The sequence below is a fragment of the Odocoileus virginianus genome, chromosome 32, assembly GCF_023699985.2.
Source record: "Odocoileus virginianus isolate 20LAN1187 ecotype Illinois chromosome 32, Ovbor_1.2, whole genome shotgun sequence".
Taxonomy (NCBI): domain Eukaryota; kingdom Metazoa; phylum Chordata; class Mammalia; order Artiodactyla; family Cervidae; genus Odocoileus; species Odocoileus virginianus.
In genome coordinates, this window is record NC_069705.1 from 30368371 (window position 1) to 30392005 (window position 23635).

At 37.8% G+C, this 23635-nt stretch overlaps 1 protein-coding gene across 6 annotated transcripts in view; it reads right to left on the bottom strand.

Moving 5' to 3' along the window:
* TENM3 (teneurin transmembrane protein 3) overlaps window positions 1–23635 on the bottom strand; it is a 991614-nt gene that overhangs the window by 412973 nt on the left and 555006 nt on the right. For all 6 annotated transcript variants that reach the window (XM_070460107.1, XM_070460106.1, XM_070460105.1 and 3 more), the window contains one exon: window positions 3452–3730. In XM_070460107.1, the coding sequence (XP_070316208.1) occupies window positions 3452–3730 (279 nt within the window). The remainder of the gene's footprint in view (window positions 1–3451; window positions 3731–23635) is intronic.

Genomic DNA, 23635 nt, shown 5'->3' on the forward strand with positions numbered 1-23635 from the left:
ACATGTGACATGGTCTGAGTGTTCCTTGATTCCCGTGGGATGCTCAGGCCATCAAAATTTCATTAGCCTCATGCAGTCCCAGCGCCTTCTTAACTTGAACTGTTGGCCTATTTATCAATAAATAAATGAAATCTAATCCATTTTAGTGACTCAACTTTTCTTTGAAGTTACAACTAGAACATTAGTCACTTGGCTTACGTGATTTCACAAATGCTGAATACTATTTTGTTTTCTGGGGAAAACAGCCTTTCCTTATTCACAGTTAGCTTCAAATGATGAAAACAGTCAACCCAAACTCCCCTTCTAAACTGAGGGGAGAAATAAGACAGTGTAGAGTTTCTAAGTTAGTTTCACTTTGGTGAGTTATTTCATGCACATCATTCTTGTTTCAACTTATAGTGATATAACAGGGCTCCTTAGAACACACTGCAAGCTCACACGAAAGTGAATACAACTAGAAAATTTAAATAATTGAAAGTCAAAGGAAAATACAGCTGGAAAATCAATAACCTTTCAGTGTGAGAGCAATTAAGAATGCCAAAATGAATTATTTTAGAAAGTCTATTTGAGTCTTTGTGACCCCATGAACTATAGCCCGCCCGGTTCCTCTGTCCATGGGGATTCTACAGGCAAGGAGTGGGTTACCAGGCCCTCCCCCAGGGAATCTTCCCAACCCTGGAATCAAACCTAGGTCTCCAGCATTGCAGGCAGAGTCTTTATCATCTGAGCCACCAGGGAAGCCCAATATTTGAACAGTAGTAATAGTAAAAATTGGTAAAGGTTTTGAGGATATTGATTAAAAAGATGTTAGAAGACCCTGGGTATGATTACAAATTTTAGATTTTACTATAACCCAGCCTAACAAAAAGCTTTTTTATATCAGAAAAAAAAGCCTCAATATTCTCATTTAATTCCACAATTCCAGAAGATTATGTTCCCCAGATCTTATTGTAATGAATCTTATGCTCTTTCTGAACAATCACTGAAAATTCAGAATAAATTGATCTGAAATGTTCCTATAGAGCACATATGAAATCTATGAAAGATTCGGTGTTCAATAAGAGGTCATATCTATTTTATTTCCTCTTTTATTTTCTTTCCTGAGCTGACTCACTGGGAGTTCTTAGACCATCAAAATGTTGTTTAAAAAAACAACCCCAGCCAAACCTTGGGGAAAGAATAAACATAAGTTGAAGTCATCACTTGCCCAGCTCAACAAACATTGTTTTTGACACTTTATACTCCTGACTGACCTATTTACTCTCAACAAATGCTACCAAATGTTCTGAATCTCAAGGCAAGGCCCTTGACACCCTGTCCGTGTCTGTCTTCATTCTGGTTCAGAATGACCACATGGAGAAATGGATGCATCTAAGCGTTCAATCTTGCCTTTATGTCACAACAGGGACAAAGAGATTCCTGGGGCAATGAGTTTCTCCCCTAGTCCATAATAATCCATGTAGAGGGAGAGGGCAGTGATGTGAGAAACTCAACAGGTTTCCTCTTCCAATCATTTGGATAATAGACACTGTTAACTAAAGTTGGCAAAATCTCTAAGTTTTATGTTTTCTGAAAAGAACAAAATGGCATGTGTTTGGGAATTCATTGTGCGACCATTTTAGCAGACATACACTTTAAAAAATAATAAAAATTAAATTATGTTTTAGCAATACAGACACAATAACAAGATATACTTGTCAGAGAGAGAGATGCCTCACAGGTTGTGTGTGCCAAGCTGACCCAATGTGGGACGATACTTAATGGATATGCAGATGAACAGCCCATGATGCAGAAAATCAGAACTGATTTGCATTGTTCTCCTGCATTCTCCTCTGCTCTTTTCCAACCATCACAAAATTTGACACATATTTTAGGAAAATCAAACATCAAATCATATATTTGAATATAACCACAGTACCTAAAATTGCTTGAAGAGGGTTATGGAAAGATACAGATGGACAGGAAGCAAACTTTATGCCAAATCTTATTTACTTAAAAGGTGAATGACTTCTGAATCCACAGTGAAAAGTGGTGTAAACCCAGGTTTCACTGAGGTGGACGGTTTGGTTCGGGAAAATACTGCAGTCAGATTCTAAGACTCATGTTGAGCAGAACTGTCCTTGTTTTCTATATTGGGTTGGGATGAAGCTAGCCTCCACCAGTAACTCACGCTTCCAAAATGAATATACGAGTTTCTATCATTAATCGATTATGACTTTGTTTTAACGCAATAAAATATTCTCCATAAGATATTGTTTTCATTGGTTTAAAGCAGGTTTTTTTTTTTTTTCTAATAGTAAGAAAACAAGTAACAAACAGTATGACGCACTAGCTAACCCTTCATTCAGTGACCTGGCTGAGATTGAATGCTGACAATGGACCTGTTTTCCTATCACAAAGCAAAGCTGACGAAGTTGCTCCATAAAGAATAAAAATGAAATACCATTGGTAAAACACTATCTTTCTTTTCACAAGTCACGCAATTCTTCCATTTTAATTTTCTCTTTGCTTTTTGATGCCTCATATACACACAGCATTAATAACCAGGCTAAAGCATCAAGTGCACTGATAATATTAAATGCTAAAGAAGAAATGTCATTTTGTTGTCTGGTGCATTGGTGCTGAAGCTCCAATTTTTCCTAGAAGCTGCACTGACTAAAAATTAAATTTCCTTTTAAATCTATTATCGCATATACACTAACTGCTTCTTTATCATTTTGCATTGGCAATAGGGAAAGATCAAAATAATTTATAAAGATATTTTTCTTAAAGTATGTAAATCTGCTATTTGGATACCCCCAAAATCCAATTTTTGTGCATGGATTTAATTGCAGAGTAATCCAGTCTCCAAAGCACATCAAAGACCACACTCCCTTCTCTTTATCAAGATTTCAATTGCTCTCATCAACCAGTAAGTTAAAAGCATGATCAAATTTGTTCTTCAATCACTTGAGCCCTGTTAATAAACCATTCTGTGTGCTCACTCATCCATTCTGAGATTCTGGAACTTCTTTGAGATATTTTTAAGAGGAATCTACAAAGACATCTCTGATTACAAGCTGGCTCTGGGGTAAATTTGATCACCACTTGCTCTGCTATTCCATGGAGGATAACAGGTGACATGGTTCAAGATAAGTTAAAGCCAACCTTTTTTCCCCCCTGTACATGATTAGACTGTTTTTCAAAACGATAGCTAACACAACAGAGAATGCTTGTATAACACAACTTAACACTCTGATGTCGAATTTGAATTTTTTTTCCCTAGGAAAAATAATGCAATATTGAAGGACATTTTTTGAGTGCTACTGTGTTGCAATGCAAAGAAAAGGAAGAAGAAAAAAAAGAGAAGGAAAGATGAGAAGAAGGAAGAAAGCCATTCCTCCAGAGTCAACCAAGACAGACAGAAGCACTGAATGCCAACATTATAAAGCCAAAACAAAAAGGAACTTACCGGTTTCACTGTCGGATTTGTTTTCATGCTCCGTATCTGTCAGGGTGAGCGCTGAGTTGGACCGGCTTGACAGGCAGGAGCTGCGGCCTGACTTGACCCCCCGGCCCCACAGTCTCATGGCATGCTCTGGGGACATCACTGCTTCATTCTCAGTATCAGCGTCTGACCCTGCACTGATCGAGTAACCTCTGTGGGGGAGCCCCATTTCCGCACAAAATGCCAGTCCTCTTCGAGTTGCTGGTTCACAAACGCCTAACTGCCTTAGGGTAAAATTTTGTCCTAATTAGAGGGGAAAAAGAGATAACAACTAGTGAGTATACATTTCGTTTTAGATTTTATTTTTCTAAACAAAATCTCCCTAAAATAAACACTTAAGCATCCAGATATTTGCACTCTCAGCACTAGGTATTGGCATTAGCTTCACATGACATATGATCTAGTAAGGGCCAGCTAGGGGAGGATTGGGTGTGAGGGGGGTTCCACCTCTGACTTTCCACCCACCCCAGCTCAGAGCTGCTTATTTTAGCCCATAAGCACCTCCAGAATGCTGGGCAGGTAAAGTGGTCCAGACCATGAAAACTCAACCAAGAGAAAGCCTTAGTTATCATTGATAGAAACTGTCAGAAGTATTTTCCTGGTCCTAGCTCTTATCCCAAACATTAGGAGTTTTCCACCCAGAAGTCACCCCTTAGGAAGAGAAAAGATTGCCCTCTAGAATAAGTTACCTGTTAATTAGAAACAGGGGTTTGGGCAGTCTTTATTATACTTTTCCACTTAGCACTTAACAACCAATAAAAATATTGTGTGTTTCTGTACAAACATACACTAACTTTTGGAGTGTAAAGTCTTGAAAGTGTGCAGACATCTGACTTCGGCTTTAATAAACACCTAGAAACATCTGTATTGATCGAAGTAAACCAATTCGTGCAAATAAAGTGCACTCTAAAAAATAAAGTTAGGAGTATTATGTATTTAAAAATTAATGATAAAATCAAGTTCCCTGAAAAATAAATGGTTGTGAACCCTGAAGGTTTTCACTAATAAATCGATATAATAAAACTCGTGACACTGCAATAACTTAAAGCAAAAGTGTTTAAATTAGGTGACACTTTAAAACGACTGCCATTATTAATGGCTTTTCCAATCCTGTGTTTACTCTTGAAGTTTCACCTATGTTTTATGATACCAGGGGTGAGAAGAGAGAGAAAACTGTTTGCTTAGATGATGCGTGCATATGGGCCTTCTATTGCCTGTCTCATTGGCATGGTAGAATCTGAGATTTAGATACCAACTAGAATCAAAATACAGGAAAAGAATAATAGTATACCAAGACTGATTTCAATGCTACTCTATAATACCAACCTTTTAAGAATATTAAGCATTTATTTTACTCATCCTTTTCATTTTCCCACTTTCCTCTCTTACCTATCCATGAACACTTTAAAGTTAATTGGCTGGTATGAGAAATAACATACATTACATTTTTTAAAAGAGTGGGTCATAAATTATTTGCAATAAAATAATGTCTTGACTCTTTCAGGAAATGAATCAAACATAATGCATACGATAGTAAATATTTGGTTGTAAAAATATTAGCACCCTCCAGCACTCAGCCCATTTTAACCAGAGTGGTTCACTGCTTTACGGCCATGGTCAGATCAGAAGGAGAAATCTGCCTTATCTCGGTCAGACTTCCAAATGGGTTCTGACAATGACACTCATAAATAATGAAAACCTGTTGCTACAATTAGCTACAAATTATCTCAGAGAGACATGAATACGTATCTGTACCAAAAAGTATGTCAAAAAGAAAACAGCAAAAATTGAGAGGAGGGACTAAGAACCCACTGAACAGTGAGAAAGTGGGCAAGCTTCATGAGGTAAGACACAGTATGGCCAGTATTTTTCAAAGAATTAGTGTGGACTGTACTTATAAAAGCAAATCCAAAAAAAGGTCAATGTCATGGAGAGTTAAAGGAATGTAATGGATGGTTAATGTGAACGAGCTTATCCATTCCTATTATATCACCTTTAAAATGGAGAGGGAGGAAAGGGTGTAAGACAGTTAAACATCACCATCAAACATGTTGAGTTTCCAAAATAATTTTTCAAGTGTGAGAATGAATGATAAGATCCTGTGCATCTTTCCTGTGGGAGGTTCCCACTTTGGAAAATAAAAATCAGAGACAAGTTAAAAGACAGTGAGAACTCTGTTTCTAATCTCTGAAATGTAACTCGAAAAATTCCCCACATTATTGACTTTTCACACTATTGCCATCTTCATGCAAAAATCTATGGAGTGAAGGAAAGCAGAAAACGGCAATCTTGATTATTTGTTATCTGGGTATACAAACACAGCTCACTTTGCAGATAAATATCTAGGGCATCATCCCTATGAATTGATGCGTGCATCCCAAACTCCTTAAACATCCAACCCTCTGAAACCAATGTCTCGCAATGATTCAAATTCTTAAGGGCTGTTTCTGAAATGCAAGTTAGAAAGTAAGGTGTTAGATTCCTTACTAAATTAAGTCTGCTTTTGCTTTCTTGGGAAAGAACACTAAACTTGAAATCCAATGAACCTAAGTTTAAGCCACTTATGGATTTTATCATTTACCACTTCATTTCTTCATTTTTCAGGGCCGTTATGACTCGGTTTAGGAGACGCTTTTTACGCTTTTGTAGAGCAAAAGGAATCCATCCACAAAACAAAGACAACCTAATGAATGGGAGAAGTTCCTTGCAAATGATATGACCAACAAGGAATTAATTTCCAACATATATAAACAACTCATACAATTTGACATCAAAAAAACAAACAACCTGATTTAAAAATGGGCAGAACTGAACAGTCATTTTTTTATGAGGAAATGCAGGTGGCCAAAGATATTTAACCTTGCTAAACATCAGGGAAATGCAAACCAAAACTACAGTGAGATACTACCTCACACCTGTCAGAATGGCTATCATCACAAATAACACAAATAACAAATGTTAGGATGTGGGAGGGAAAAAAAGCCTCTCCTATATCGTTGGTGGGAATGTACATTGGCACAGCCACTGTGGAAAACAATACAGAGATTTTTCAAAAAACAACAAATAGAACTCCATATGACCCAGCAATTCTACTCCTGGGTACATATTAAGAAAAAGTACTAATTCAAAAATATACATGCATCTCAATGTTCATAGCAATGTATTTACAACTGCCAAAGTATGAAGCAAGCTAAGTGTCCATTAACAGATCAATGACTAAAGAAGCTGCAGTATAAACATATATATATATATGTACACACACACACATACATATACACATATATGCAATGGAATAATATTCAACCATAAAAAAGAAGGAAATTTTGCCATATGCAGCAACATGGATGGACTGGAAGGGCATTATACTAAGTGAAATAAGTCAAACAGAAAAAGACAAATACTGTATGACATCACATGTGGGATCTACAAAATTCAACAAACTGGTGAATAAAGCAAAAGAGCAGCAGATTCACCACTACAGAATACAAACTAGTGGTTATCAGTTGGGAGAGGGAAAGAGGGGAGGGACAACATAAGGAAGAGGGGACACAAAAGGGTTATTATGGAATTATATATGTGAATCTTTTGAAAAACTGTCAAGCATTATGGAATTAAAGAATCTTTCATTCAATTTAAAAAATTCTAAAAATTAAAAATGTTAAATATTTAAAAGTGATGCTTTACATAAATGAGACCAGCATAAAGGGGAGCAGAATGAAGAATGACAAAAAGTAAACATCTGGACAAATGTAATAATGATAAAGAAATGTATAATTTGAGGGGAGGGAGAGGATTGTTTTCAAATAATTTTAGAAGAGCCACATCACCACTGAAGTTGACTTTCCCTTCAATCAAAACTCTTTGTACCCAGTGCTTCAAATTCCATTATTGTTGATTCTCCTTTAGGTTAAGGAGTCTTGCTTGTAGGATCCCTCATTTTAATGCAAACATATCTGGGGAGTTCTAGTTATTAAAGAAGAATAAATTAAGCTATTATTTTTTCCTACAGGTGAGCAATGTTTAGCAAGATGGGATATACTAATGGAAAGCACAGCCACTTTCGACAAACAGAAGGAAGATGGAGGAAAAGAAGGATTCCCGATCGGGAGAAGAGGCAGTTGGCTGAGGTACCATGGAGCTGGGAGTTTGGGGCTCGGGTGCAGCTGTTCAGGCAAGACTTTAAGTCAATGTGGAGAAGTGGAAAGAGACAGGCAGAGAAAGGCAGCAAAGATGCTCTGGAACCAGACTAAAAACATGACCATCTTGCTTAAAGTCATCTTTGGCTTCAAATAACCTTAAAGAAATGAGGATACCTTTATTCTTATTTTCCATGCTTTTTTTTTTTTTTTCAGATTGTGTTCTTTGCAATGGTTCTAATACCATTACTTTAATTTCTTTCTTTGCCCTCTGAGTCTTTATATTAATTCTTTTTGGCTGAGTCCAATGAAATCAGTATTTATCTCCTGCACATTGAATTTTGATAACCTTGATCAGCAAGGCCAACCACAGAGTTTCCCATTACAATTTGAAACAGTCCCAAAATAATAAATTGCAGCAAGAATAAAGTGTACCTGAGGATGAAATTTCTTGTGATTAAAAGGCAAGGTTAGCTTGGACTAGATTAGGCACTTTTGTTTTATGACACTCATAAATTTGAAAAATCTATAAAAGAAAAACTGAATAAACAGCCTAGGCAAGTTGCATCATTAAAAAAAAAAGGTTCACACTTTGAAAAATGAATGAGGGCATGTGACAAAGTAGAAAGGGCTGTGTGAAAACAAATAACTTCAGATGAGGCTGGCACCCAAGCATAGGCATCCCTTTAGTAAAAGGACAGGGGCTTGCAAAATGGCTTTTTCTTAACTGGTGTCTGGAACCTAATATGAGCAAGAGGGGGTTTTTCTTTTTTAAAAAAATGCATTTATTTATTTATTTATTTTTGACTATGCTGGGTTTTTGTGGCTACGCGGGCTTTTTTCTAGTTGTGGTGAGCGGGGGCTCATCTCTAGTTGCGGTGCGCAGGCTTCTCACTGCGCTGGCTTCTCTTGTTGCCGAGCACACGCTCTAGGCATCCAGGCTTTAGCAGTTGGAGCCCCTGGACTCTAGAGCAAAGGCTTCAATAGTTGGGGTGCATGGGCTTAGTTGTTCTGTGGTGTGTGGGATCTTCCCAGGCCAGGGACCGAACCCATGTTTCTTGCACCAGCAGGCAGATTCTTTACCACCAGGGAAGCCCAGGAAGGCATTTTTCAAAGCTGCAATGCAGGGATGGTCATCAATAGCTAAGACATCTGCTGTGTCTGAGTGAGCTGACAAGAAAACAGCTCTACACGAGGAAGTAGCCTCATCATCTGCGGTGAGTGCAGAAACCGGGGGGAGGGTGCCCTAACCTGGGAACTCGTGTCTTCTCTTCCTGTTTATGTCTAGATGCTCGAATGTCTAGAGTTGTCCCTTTTCTCTCTTTCACCTGCTTGTTCTTTTTTCCAAAACTGCTTTATTGAGATACGAACTCACAAACCATACAACGAACCTATGTAAAGTGTCCAAGTCAATAGTTTTTAGTAAGCACATGGTGATGTGCAACTATCATCATGATCAATTTTATAATATTTTTATCACCCTTTGTACCAGTTATCAGTCACCTATTTTTCCTCTTACCCCCCCAACCTCTCCAGCCCTAGGCAAGGACTAAAACACTTTCTCTCACCACAGAAGTGACTATTCTAGACATTTCAAAGAAAAGGGGCCCTATAATATGTAGACTTTTGAGACCAGCTGTTTTCACTTAACATAGTGTTTTCAAGATCCACACACATTATAGCATGTATCAGCACTCATTTCTTCTTATGGTCAAATAATATCCCATTGTATGAATACATCACGTTCTCTTTCTCTGTTCATCAGTGAATGGAGATTTGGGTTGTTTCCATTTTTTTTGGCTATTATGAATATGCTACTATGGAATACCACATTTTCATTCCTCTGTGTCTACACCTATGAGAGGCCCTGCTGGTCATCTTGTATGTAGTTGTATGTTGAACCTTTTCAGGAACTTCTAGACTGTTTTCCACAGTGGCAGCACCATGTTACTGTCCAACACCAATGTGTGAGGCTTCTGGTTTCTATATAACTTCACCAACACTTGTTTTAACCTGTTGGTTTTCTTTTATACCACACTGCAAGTGTGTATACCATACAGCAAACTTACAATGAGGAGATGGAGTATAGGTCATTGGTAATAAAATTTGTGCTGGAACCAAGCATCATGTTCTCTTAAAAAGCAGTGGATTCTGTGGGTCTGCTACAAAAATTCATTATTACATTATTCTATTATTTTTTTCTTTGTCTTCTAATATACTGGTTTAATTTTCAATGCATTTTTTCTATTAAAGTTAAAATACTCTTTAGCTCATAAAGTCTCCTTTTGAGACTATATCCTAGAGAAATAAAATCAGCTAATCTTAAACACATATGTACAAATAATTTTCATTACGACATTGCTGCAAAAATTAAAATAACTGGAATGTTTACCAGAAAGGGAATGGCTAAATAAGTTATATATTCCTTTCATGGAAGACTATGTGGCTAGCAGAAAAGAGTGGGTTTGGACCTATATCTTCTGTTCTGGGAGGGAAGCCTATTATATATATTTTAAGTAAAAAAACTACAAGTTGCAAAGTAGTGTGTATAAATATGATCCCATTTTTGGAAACTAAGAAAGAGAATCAACAAATTAAATAAATGTGTACAGTTTGGAGCATGAATGAAGGTGAGGAGGTTGTATAACTCTGATGGTGGATCATACAGAAGGAGCTGTGAAGGAAATCAGTAATTTTCTATTTTATAGTTTTGAATTTTTACTTCGCCTGATAATTTGTATTAACTACAAGAAAGAAAAATGAAAGTATTTTCTTAAAAAAAACATATTTTCTTGATTTTCTGTTTAACAGCTCATTCAATAATTAGAAATTAATCAGCTATCTTCTCTTGGAGAAACTGGGTTTTAAAAATCCTTCCTTATTTACTGTAAAGAAATGCAGCTGTGTAAGAAATATGGGAGCAATGATTTTCTTTTACTTCAGTTCTTCCCTTCATCATAGATGGGCTTTTTTGAAAGGAGAATAGGCATCTATTTTTTTTTTTCCTGTAGTAACCAGCCCCAAAACTGAGCATAGGAAATGGAGAGAAGAATCAATACAAATGTAATACACAGGGATACAATAACCTATTACTGTCTTTAACTATTTTCCTTGGTTGTTGTCAGCTTGGACAGAATTCTCTGTTCTCAGATATGGAGCGACCATCCTCAAGAGTGGAGCCACGACACAAATCTACAAATTGGACAAACATTTCTTATTTGAAACAGGTGGACTTGTGTTAACCACCATCTTGTCTGGAGTTCCCATGCTGTGCTTGTAAACTGTTAAGATCACAGAATAAAATAAACGCATGGAACTTTTTCCCCCTTTAAGTTCTAATGCATATTTCATAGGACACTCCAAGCTTCCTTCTGTTAAATTTGTGACTATTTGAACAGAATACCCATCCTTGAACATGCAATAGAGATTTCAATGAGGGTATAAACCTTTACTTACAAAACCCTACCCAAAACAATTAACACATTTGAAAAATTAACTTAAAATCCCACTAAATATTTTAACTTTCCCTCCCTATTTTACTGACTATAAAACATAAATATCTTCAATGGTATTCATCACTTTCTCAATTTACCTATTCATAAGATATTAACACCTAGAACAGGTAACGATAGTCTCGAATTTCTAGGGGACAGAGGAAATGACTGTGATGCATCCTGTTTACAACCCAATCTATTACTCAGAACACGGGTCTAACGGAAGCTCTGGCAGGCTACCCCGTCCGTGTTCATCCACAGCTCAGCTGTGAATGGCACCTCTGTCACTGGAAGTGTGAGGCTGAGCCTGGACAGGGAACTTGATGAGATGCTGAGAAGGGAAAAAACCCCAAGCGTACTTGCAAGCAGGGAAAGCAGGATTAGCATGAAGGGCCCCAGAGAATACGCATTTTCTTCAAGATAAGATTTGTGAAGCCTCCAGGGGAGGACAAACATATGGATGCTGAAGAGAAGTTTTAGTGGCTCAAAAGAGAAAAATTAGGTTGTGTGTTTGTTGACTTAACAAAGAAAGAGCATCTTCTTAAGCATGTACCACGAAGGATTTAGATTCCCAACTGCAAAACAGTGCAACTCTGACATTAGCAACCATTTGGAATGAGGTCGATAACTGTAAACTTAATTTTTTTTCTCAAAAGTGTCCTGAAAATGAATTTGCTTTTTATTTTTCACTTAGTAATTATTTCTTTAGAACAACTCAAGACCCAATGATGAATGATAATACGCCTACAACATATCTGCTGGTATCTGATGATCAGACGGCAGTAGGTGTTGGTATAAATATGTGTGCGGTTTGGCATGAAGCAGCAGGTGCTTAATAATTGTGACTGAACCGGCACCATGCTGACTCACAATGTGGATCCAAAATTGGCAACGTGGTAAGGAACCGGATACAAGTTCAGCAGTAATCTGGGGCTCAGGACATCAGACCAATAAAGGCTGAGGCAGGGGGAGAGGATTACCCCCACTGTGTCCGGAGGAGGGCTATAAGCTATGTCTATCTACTCACACCTTCTGGCAGGTAATCTACAAAGCAGGTTGGTTGCCAAGACTGAAAGAGGCACTTACCTACTTAACAGCCAAAATTAGTTAACAATCAGTTAGGCAGGGGAGCTAAACGAGGGAACTAAAGAGGACAACGCTCACATGAAACAGTGATAAACTAGAGCTATTTAACTCATGTCTTTAAATACAGAAATTTAAGGTTGAGTAAACATGGCCATCTAAATCCTTTAATCCTGCTGCTGACATTTGTAGTGACTGAGAAGGATTAATCATGTTGATCTCTAAACGAATCATTTTAAGGAGTTCATATTTAAAAGGAAGAAAAACTTTGGAGACGCAGTGATTAGCCTAGGGGATCTGATGAATGTTTCAGGTTTTTGTCCTTCTTTATGAAACCCTACTCTCAGAAAGAAAAGGGTTTTTCTCAGCACCAGGAAGTATTTCAGAAAACGTGAAAAAGGGTTTCAGATTCCTTTCGTTTTTGTAAGATGACAGAGGTGAGGGGGAACACGGGGGAAATGAAAAGTTGGGGTAAAACTGGAAATTCATAGCAGCATTAAGTGCTGAATGGTAAGACCATATGGTCATATTTCTTTTGAAGTCTAGGATCAGTTCCCATTATTCACTATAATGGCATCCAAGACTAAACGAAATCTCAGTCTTTAAAAGCGTTTTGCTCTTGGCTCTCAAATTCTCCTCTTTCACAATTTCCAACATGCTTGACTGTTAATTGATTTTCAAAATGCAGAAAATACAAATAAACAAAATAAAAATAAGAAGAGTAGGAAAAAATGAATGTATTTCTTTTCACTTTGAGAGCAGGATAAAATAGTACAGAGAGACACACAATTAGTATTGCAATCAGCAGAGTTATTAATCCTGCTTTTACATCTTTTCAATGCTATTAGTGATATTCTAAAACAATATGTGCATATTTCATGACCTACATTGAAGAAATATGAATTTAATTCTTTTGACCTATCTGGAACACACAATATGCGGAAATACTTTAAAGTTATTTATCATTTTAGTGAATTCCAACAATAAAACTGTCAAAAACTGCAATCTATATCCAAGCACTAAAATTGGGCTTTTTTTTTCTGTTTAGAAATGAATGAAAATATTTGAAAGGCATGGTTCTAACCACGTGCTACCAACTCTTCATTTTCTCCCTCAGCACAGTCCTGGATAGGTGAGTGTGTTACAGATTAGTGTTAGTCGCTCAGTCGTGCCTGGCTCTCTGCAACCCTGTGGACAATAGCCCACCAGGCTCCTCTGTCCCTGGGATTCTCCAGGCAAGAATACTGGAGTGGGTTGCTGTTTTCTTCTCCAGGAGATCTTCCAAACCCAAGGATCAAACCTGAGTCTTCTGCATTGGCGGGTGGGTTCTTTACCGATTGGGCTACCAGGGAAGCCTGGATAGGTTGGGAATGCTATAATCTTAGTGACCAAACTGTCTTTATTCAGCAAAACACTGCAGCGGATTGGCAGCAGAGATGGTTTTTAAGAGGACTGTGCTTATGGCTCAGTGGGGACAATATTACAGTCCCAGGGTCAAATGAAATGGCTGAAGCAGGATGAAAGGAGAAAGCAAACCCAAACTTCCCACATGCAACTACAGTTGTTTGAAATGTCTAGTTTTGGGTTTTGAGATTGAAGGCAAAAGGAGAAGAGGGTGGCAGAGGATGAGATGGTTGGATAGCGTCACTCATTCAGTGGAATGAACTTGGGGAAAGCCCAGGAGATAGTGAGGGGCAGGGAGGCCTGGGGTGCCACAGTCCACGTGGTCACAAAGAGATGGACATGACTTAGCTCCTGGACAGCAACAACAACAATTTAAAAACTGTCACTGCTTGGGTAAATTCTACATGCAGTGAAATACACAAATTTCAAATGGATACTTCAGTGAGTTTCAACAGATGTATCTACCACAAATCCAAACCACACATGGCAGGTCTCCCTCGTGCCCACAATGTTCCTTCCTGCATCCCATACAGTCAACCCCCATCTTCACAGGCAACCACCATTCTGATTTCTTTTTGCTACAGATGAGTTTGAGCTTTGTGTGTTCTTACTCTTAATATAAACAGAGAAATGCAGTATCTGCTCTGAATCCTTTCACTTAATGGAATATTTTTGAGGTTCTTCCTCATTGTTGCTTGTACCAGTAATTCATTTTTGGTATTACCAAGCTGTGTCCTATTACATGTGAAAGTAGCTCAGTCATGTCCAATGCAGCAATACCATGGATTATACAGTCCATGGAATTCTCCAGGCCAGAATATTGGAGTGGGTAGCCATTCCCTTCTCCAGGGAATCCTCCCAACCCAGGGATCAAACCCAGGTCTCCCGCATTGCAGATGGATCCTTCACAGCTGAGCCGCAAGGGAAGCCCAAGAATACTGGAGTGGGTAGCCTATCCCTTCTCCAGGGGATCTTCCCAATCCAGGAATTGAACTGGGGTCTCCTGCATTGCAGGCAGATTCTTTACCAGCTGATCTACCATGAAGATCCGTCTATTGCATAAATATACTACAATTTGTCACATAATTTCACTTGGTCATTCTAGTTTGGGCTCATTATGAATAAAGTCACTGTGAAAATAAAGTTTCATGTGTTTTATGTAAATAGGAAATGAATTGTTGGGAAAAAGGGAAGAGGTTATTTTTAACTTTATGTAAGAAATTGCCAGTTTCTAAACAAATCTTGCCATTTTACATTTTGCATTCCCATCAACAATGTATGAGAATTGATTTGTTCCACATCTTCACTGATATTTGGTGCTATGAATCTTTTTAATTTTAGCCATTCTAGTGGGTGAGTGGTAGTATTTCACTGTAGTTTTAATTTTCAGTTCCCTGATGGCTTAATGAGGTTGAACACTTTTTCATGTGTTCATTAGACATTTGTGTATCATCTGCATAGTTTCTGTTATAAGAATTTTGTCCATTTTTAAATTGCATTGCTAATCTTGTTACTGATTTATAGAAGCTCTTTATATATTCTAGATATGAGTCATTTGACATATACAACATATATAGGCATATATGTATGCATATGCCAATATACATATATATGTAATGGTACATATATTTGTCACATGCATACATACATAAATATGCAAAACTATGTAAAATGCAGCTTGCCTTTTCATTTTCTGAAAGGTATTTTTTTCATAAGTAGAAGTTTTGATTTTGATGAAATCCGATTTTTTTTCTTTTATGTTTTGTCCTTTTATGATCTCTCTAACCTATCTATGTTTACTTCAAGGTTTCAAGCACATTCAAGACTTTTACTATGGTTTTTCTAGGATGGTTTGGTTTATTCATGAAAGCTAGAAGGGGAAAGAGTAGAGTAGAAAAATGACAGGATTTGACTCTATTTCTTGCAAAACAGAAAGGATAAGGCTAGAGATCTCTTTAGGGAAATTGGAAACATCAAAGGAACATTTCTTCCAAAGATGGGCACAATAAAGGAGAGAAATGGTAAAGAACCTAATAGATGCAGATGCCAAAGTGATCAAGAAGATGTGGGAAGGATACACAGAAGAACTGTACAAAAAGATCTTAATGACCTGGAGAACTACGATGGTGCAGTCTCTCACTCAGAGCCAGATGCTGCGGAGGATGAAGCCAAGTGGGCCTTAGGAAGCACTGCTGACAATAAAGCTGTGAGGTGATGGGATTCCATCAGAGCTATTTCAGATCCTAAAAAATGATGCTATTAAAGTGCTGCACTCAATATGTTAACAAATTTGGAAAACTCAGCAGTGGCCACAGGACTGGAAAAGGTCAATCTTCATCCCAGTTCCCAAGAAGGGCAGTATTAAAGAATGTTCAAATCACAAGACAATTGCGCTCATCTCCCATGCTAGTAAGTAAAATCCTCCAAGTTAGGCTTCACTATTACATGAACCAAGAAATTCCAGATGTTCAAATTGGATTTTAAAAAAGCAGAGGAACCAGAGATCAAATGTCCAGCATTCTATTGATCATAAATAAAGCAAGAGAATTCCAGAAAAACATCTATCTCTCTTTCATTGACTACGCTAAAGCCTCTGACTGTGTGGATCATAACAAACTGTGGAAAACTCTAAAAGAGATGGGAATACCAGATCATCTTACTTGTCTCCTGAGAAACCTGTATGTGGGTCAAGAAGCAACAGTTAGAACCCTGTTTAGGGTCAGGGTTAGGGTCAGGTTAGAACAACTGACTGGTTAAGGATTGAGAAAGGAGTACACCAGGGCTGTTTACTGTTGCCCTGTTTATTTAACTTATATGCAGAGCACATCATGTGAAATGGCAGGGTGGATGAGTTACAAGCTGTAATCAAGATTGCCGGGAGAAGTGTCAACAACCTCAGATATGCAGATGATACCACTCTATGGCAGAAAGCAAGGAGGAACTAAAGAGCCTCATGATGAGGGTAAAGGAGGAGAGTGAAAAAGCTGGCTTAAAACTCAATATTAAAAAAAAAAACCCACAACAGATCATGGCATCCCCTCCCTTCACTTCATGCAAATAGAAGGGGAAAAGGTAGAAGCAGTGACAGATATCCTCTTTTTGAGCTCTAAAATCACTGCGGATGGTGCCACAGATGTGAAATTAGAGGATGATAGCTTCTGGGAAGGAGAGCTGTGACACACCTAGACAGTGTGTTAAAAAGCAGAGACATCACTTTGCCAACAAAGGTCCACGTAGTCAAGTCTATGGTCTTTCCAGTAGTCATCTACGGATGTGAGAGCTGGACAATAAAGAAGGCAGAGCACTGAAGAATTGATGCTTTCAAACTGTGGTGCTGGAGAAGACTCTTGAGAGTCCCTTGGACTACAAAGAGATCAAACCAGTCAATCTTAAAGGAAATCAACCCTGAATATTCCTTGAAAGGACTGATGCTAAAGCTGAAGCTCCAATACTTTGGCCACCTGATGCAAAGAGCTGACTCATTAGAAAAGACCGTGATGCTAGGAAAGATTGAAGACAGAAGGGGTGACAGAGGGTGAGATGTTTGGATCGCATCACCAACTCAGTGGACAGGAATTTGGGCAAACTCTGGGAGAGGGTGAGGAACAGGGAAGCTTGGTGACATGGTTCGCAAAGAGTCAGACACAACTTGGTGACTGAATGACAATAATTTCTGGCTCTGGAACTCACCAGCTATTGACTGAGTCAGCATTTTTACAAGCCTAGATCTCTGTCTTCCTCATCTATAAAACGGACTTAGAGGATCTCAGAAACCTCCCAACCATAAGGTTACACAGAGGCAGAAAGAAGGCAACACAGTGGACTATGAAACAAAGCTGAGAACAACAGTGTCATGAGTCCAAGAAGGAGGAAAAGGAAGAGTTAAACATTAGTAAACGTATGTGGGCATGTTTGTTACTAGCTCAGTCGTGTCCAACTCTTCATGACCCCACGGACCCCTGTAGCCCTCCAGGCTCCTCTGTCCGTGGGATTCTCCAGGCAAGAATACTGGAGTGGGTTGCCATTTCCTTCTCCAAGGGATCTTCCTGACCCAGGGATCGAACCTGGGTCTCCAGCATTACAGGCAGATTCTTTACCATCTGGGCCACCGGGGAAACCCCCCAAAAAAGTATGGGTCACAGGGTTCCTTTAGCACCAGGAAATTTGGTTTATATTTCATCCCTAAACTAAATCGGAAACACTGTGCCATGCTCCTAGCATGCCTGGAATTCATCCTGAGTTGAAAACCAACCATCAGGACAGAGTGAACATAAACAACAGCGTCTGCCTGTCTAGGAAGGTGCTTTTTCTCCCACTCCTGTGGTTCCAAGACAAGGATGATCTTTGCCTTTGATCTTTGATGATTTAAAACAGGCAGGTTTCCTTTCATAACCCCACTGAAATACAAACTCTTTTTTTTTTTTTTTAACTTTCTTCCTAAGCCAAAACTTCAGTTGTCCAGCAAGTTCTTGCTTTAGGAATCCATGTATGGTGTTTAGAAGTTGATAACGGATCAGTATATACTTTTCCATGAAAACAATACAGAGGAAACCCAGATAAAACATGCAAGTGTATTAAGTCATCTGGATGGAAGAACACTCTAGTGTGTGACTTCAATGTACAAGCCTACCTTTTTGAAAAAACAAACAAACAAAAAACCCAAAAAAACCCCAATGTGTTCAGAATTCCAAATAGGAACACCTGTCATGACAGTTGCTTCTCCTATTCATTTTCTGCTTGTCAAGCTGGGAGGAATGTCCTGAGCAAATCACTGGTGGTCACCTGGTTCATGAATGCTCAGTGATTGAAGCGAGGACACGAGTTATGCAGGGGGGACGCGGGATGAGCTACTGCCCTTCTCAGACTAATAGGAAAACCGATGACCTCTTCATACGTTCACTGACCGCTTGAATTTGCTCTTCTGTGAATTGTCTATTCAAGCCATTTCCCCTTGGGCGGTCTTTCTGTTTTCAATTTGCAAAGTTACTCTTCGTTTATTATATATATATACATATATGTGCATATACCTTTTATCTGTCACATGGATTAAAAACATATTTCCCAACATAATAATTTTGTTCATGGTATTTTATTTTTATTTATATTTTATATGCAATATTTTAAATAAAAAATAATCATATAAGGCTTTTCTTCCGGACTTTTTATTTCTATGAGAATGGTCTCCTCTATGCTCGGGATGTATACAAAGTCCCTGGGGTGGGCTGTATAGATTCACAACCACTTTTTCCTTGCCTGCCTCTGTTATAGAAGCTGGAAGGCAAAAATAGTAAATGTTCCCTCTTCTCATGCAGCTAAGTGTAGCCAAGTATAACAGTTCCGAAAAAAGAGATACAGGGAGATGTCTCTCGGGAGTAAAAAGAAATAGTCCAATGGAGAGAAGTGCTTCTCATCTTTGCTTTTATTCTATTTCAACAGGAATATGAAAATGCAGCAAACATCTGGGGATCCGTGGGACAAAGGCCACATGCTAAGGATGACTGAGCAAAAAAAAAAAAAAAAAGCAGAAATAATCTGGGTCCTCGATGGCATCTTTGAACCCTGGACAATCTACCTTTGGACTTCGTGCTTTGTTAAAAAATAATTCTGTTGGGAGTTTAAATCATTGTTTTTGGAGCTTTCTGCTACTAATGGATCAAGTAATTCCTACTGTATTCAGTCTCTCAAATGAACTTCTAGAATTCTTACTGCTTTATTTTCTACATTTGTCTTTAATCCATCTTAATTTATTTTTGAATATGCTGAAAGATATGGGTCCAATTTTATATTCTTCCAGATGGATAGCCAGTTGTGCCAGCACCATTTATCAAATTACACTGAATAGAAAAGCCATTTTTTGTTTTATGCTAAATTTCCCTATATACTAGGATCTATTTCTGAAATTTTAGTCTACTTCACTGATCGACTTGTTTTTATTTATGCCAGTATCTTATAGATGTGATTACATGGCTTCCTAGAATTTTTTTAAATGTATGGTAAGGGTATTTTATTCTCACTTTTGAATATATTTTTGGCTATTTTTGACATTTATTTTTCCACACAAATTTTAAGATCACATTTTCACATTAAACATAAACCTTGACTTCTATGCATTTATTTTGGTAGAATTGATATTTTTATGATGTCTATCTTCCCATCTGAAAACACTGACTCTCTTTTCATTTAGTCAGATCTTGTTTTATGTCTCACAATAATATTTATGGATCTGTTCTTATTAGGTCCCATACAACTCTTGTAAAATTTATTTCAAAGAACTTTATAGTGTTTGTTGACATTGTGGTAAGATAGTTTTTCTGACTTCCAAATTTAGCCAATGATTGTTTAATAAATATTTAGAAGTGGTATATAACAAGCATCAGGCATTTATTCTATTAGTAAGTAGTTTATATATATTAACTCATTTCATCCTCAATAAGCCATAGATTGAAAGCTAAAGCACAATCTGCATAGAAGAAAACTGAAGTACAGAGAAACTAAGTAATTCATTCAAGCAAGTTACTTGGCCAAAATTGGGTAACTTGCCATGCAATTAATGAATGGAAGGTGTGGGTATGAAACCTGTATCATCTAGATCCAGAATCTATGTTCTTAACTATTACGCTATATACACTACCAGTGGGGTCTATATATTTATCTTCTATTTACCCAAGTACCAATTTGCTTCAAACATTATTTAATGTTTTTTATTTCAAATGGTTTTTGCACATACAAAGTCAATCAACAAAAGTGCTAGTTTCAATGTTTCCCAAAATATATATTAATTGTTTCATTTTCTCTTCTTATACAATTGCTAAAAAGTCTAAACAGTTTTGCATAGTAATTGTGAGGGCAGATGAGCCTTTCTTGTGTTACTGACTTTAATGGAAATGGTCCTAGGATCTTACTTTTAAAATGCTGTTCAATTTTTTTGATAGATTATCTTATACAACTAACATATTTATGTGTTTTTCCTTCTTGTTTACTTAGTGAGCTTTATTTTAAGAAAGAATAGCTTTAAAATTTTTACCCCAAACCATTTCATCATCTAGTGATAAGATCATGCTTTTCTACATTGATTTATTAATCTAATTATGTTAATAGATTTCCTAACATTGAAAAAAATCCTTGCATCACCACCAAGGATTAGTAAGCACTTGGTTATTAACCTAGTCAAGACTATTATCCTTTTATTCATTTCTAGATTCTTACATACAAATATTTAGAATTTTTACATACATATTGAGAAGCAATTTTGGTCTAGACAGCTTCTTTTTGTACTAAGTTAAGTTTTGTTATTAAGTTGTGTCAATATCAGAATATAAATTTGAGTGCTTTCCATCTTTCTTTTCTTTCTTTTTTGGTGTTGAATAGCTTTCTGAACTTTGCACTTGCCTGTAGTTTGAAGATTACATAAAATTCAACTAGGAACCTAGCTGGTGAAAGTGAGTCCTTCAGTTCAATCCGACTCTCTGTGACCCCATGGACTGTAGCCAACTAGGCTCCTCTGGCCATGGGATTCTCCAGGCAAGAATACTGGAGTGGGTTGCCATTTCCTTCTCCAGAGGATCTTCTCGACCCAGGGATTGAACTCAGGTCTCCGGCATTGCAGGCAGACTCTTTACAGACTGAACCACCAGGGAAGCCACAGGAAGCTCTCTGGTACTTTTTAATGATGTCCCTTTCAATCACCTTTCTAATCACTTCTGAGATGATCAATTCTGATGAGTTTTCTCCCTGTTTTGAAATAACTTGGGGTCAATCATATTTTATTAAGAAAAAATAAATTTCTCTAGATTTAAAAAATGTGTTGTTTGGAGCAGATCCTTTTAGTTGTTACAATGTCTTCAGTATCTCTCTTTATGTTTGATCGTGTTAATCTGTAACCAGGACCATCAGATGCTTTCTGGTTTCTTTGCCTTTTAAAATAATCAACTTTTTGTTTGTCTCTAATTTATCATGATCATCTACTTCTTCCTATTTTCCTTTGATTTCTTTTTTCCCCAGGTATCTTACATCTTTCTTAAGGTACATAGTAAAGAAACATAGTAAGTTTCTTTTTGCTGGTCTTTTTAGATGTCTTTCTGAAGAAGGTGAATGATAATATTCCACAATAAGTATGTTTTAATAAAATTCTTTCTCCCAAAAGCTTTTGCTTTGTAAATTTAGCTACTATGTTGTTTAATGTATGCATTTAAGAATGCCCATCCTCTTGTCTCTTATCTTTTATTTACTGGTCCTCTTTATCCTGTTTAGTATTTTTAATTGTCAATTCCACCTTTCCCAATATTAATACTGCCATTCCTACTTTATTTTTTTGTTTGTATTTTCCTAATATCTCTTTATATTGATCTCTTCATTCTCAACCACTTTTTACCCTCTCAAGTCTGTTTTGTATAAGTACCAGTAACACTTATAAATTAGCTGGATAGTTTCTGTTAAAATTCAGTGTATTTTCATTTCATGTAATATGTCATATATAGAGTTCCCTTTTTCCATCTTGTTTTATGGTTTTTCCTGATTTTACTCATTTCTTCTTTTTCCTTGGAGCTGTTTTTGCTAAAGTGATCAGACTGCTATTATTTCTTTTTCCCCCTGCTAATTAGATAAGTCTATTGTGCTTTTCTTCATTTCACTAATGACTATCTTCCCTTTCCTGACATTCATATTCAAATACTTATTTTTCATTATTACACGAATGTAAGATAGCATTCTTGCATGAATGCAAGAATGCAAATTATTCCCTCTACTAAAGCTCTATTCTGTAACTGTTTCTCCCCTCACTCTTCAGATGGGATTTTTGGATCACTTAATTTCCCTACTAGTTTCTTCCAGCGACTGGATTTTGCTGATAGGGAAGGAGTTTTATTTCTAGTCCTTTTTTAAAGGTTTCCATTATAGTGGTTCTTATACATTTCACATTTGTTCTATCATCATCATTGGGGACCTGAAAGTGGGGGACTCAGGACGGGCTACTGCCTTTCTCAGACTAATAAGAAAACTGATGACTTCTTCATATGTTCACTGACCAATTGAATTTGTCCTTCTGTGAATTGTCTCTTCAAGCCATTTCCCACTGGGTTGTCTTTCTGCTCTCTATCTGTTGAAATTGCTGCAGCCCCTTTGGAGATTTCATCTGGCCCCACTGCATCAGAGCCCCTGCATCAGCTCTGACCATCAGGAGCTGAAGAAGGTTCTAGACCTCATCTGCACCCATATCACTGCCCAGCCCAGGCGAGGTAAAGAGCTGGCTGGAGATGGGAGGATGAGGCACCATTCGAGCCAGGCTTATTCCAGAACCCTGGAGGCATATTTACAGGGAGACTCACACTGCCCCTCTAATGTCCTTTTGTTTCACAGAAGAGCATTCTGTTTGGTCACGGAAGAGGCTAGCATCTGGAATCTTGTATAAAAGATGGACTGGGACTCAGGATGCCACCCTCTAAGGAAGTGCAGCGGGAGGCTTCGGGGCTTGCGCGACCTACCTACTGGCCTTGGACCAGCCATGCTATGAGGTGAGCAGTCATCCATGGACATGACCTCTCAGCTCATGGGAGCTGGGGGCTGCTGGGCACCCTTGCTGATGATGAGCAGGAAGAGAAGGCAAATCCCGAAGCAGCAGTGAGGAGACTGGAAAGTTTCCGGGACCAGAAGTGAACGGTCAGGAAAGCATGTGAGCCACTCTCAGAAGTCAGAGAGTGCTGGTCTGTCCATCTACCTCCATCCTTCCCTTCCCTACACTGTAAGTGGATTCTCTATTTTGATTTCAGGTGTGGTACGAACACAGATCTAATGCTGTCTGCTTTTCAGATGTAAGAACAGATAGCCTTCCTTCCCACTGATAGTGTATAAAAGAAGAGTAAATGGCAGTCTTTTAATTTTAAAATCCTGAGATTCACCACCTCAACCCCGATGCCTGACTAACAGATAAACACTTTGGGTTAAGATTATCCTAGAGGTGTTTTTCTTTTTCCTTTTGTTTTTTCAGGCTTATAGTTCTGTGGAACAAAAGTGTTCCCATTTCCAGATGCCACCTC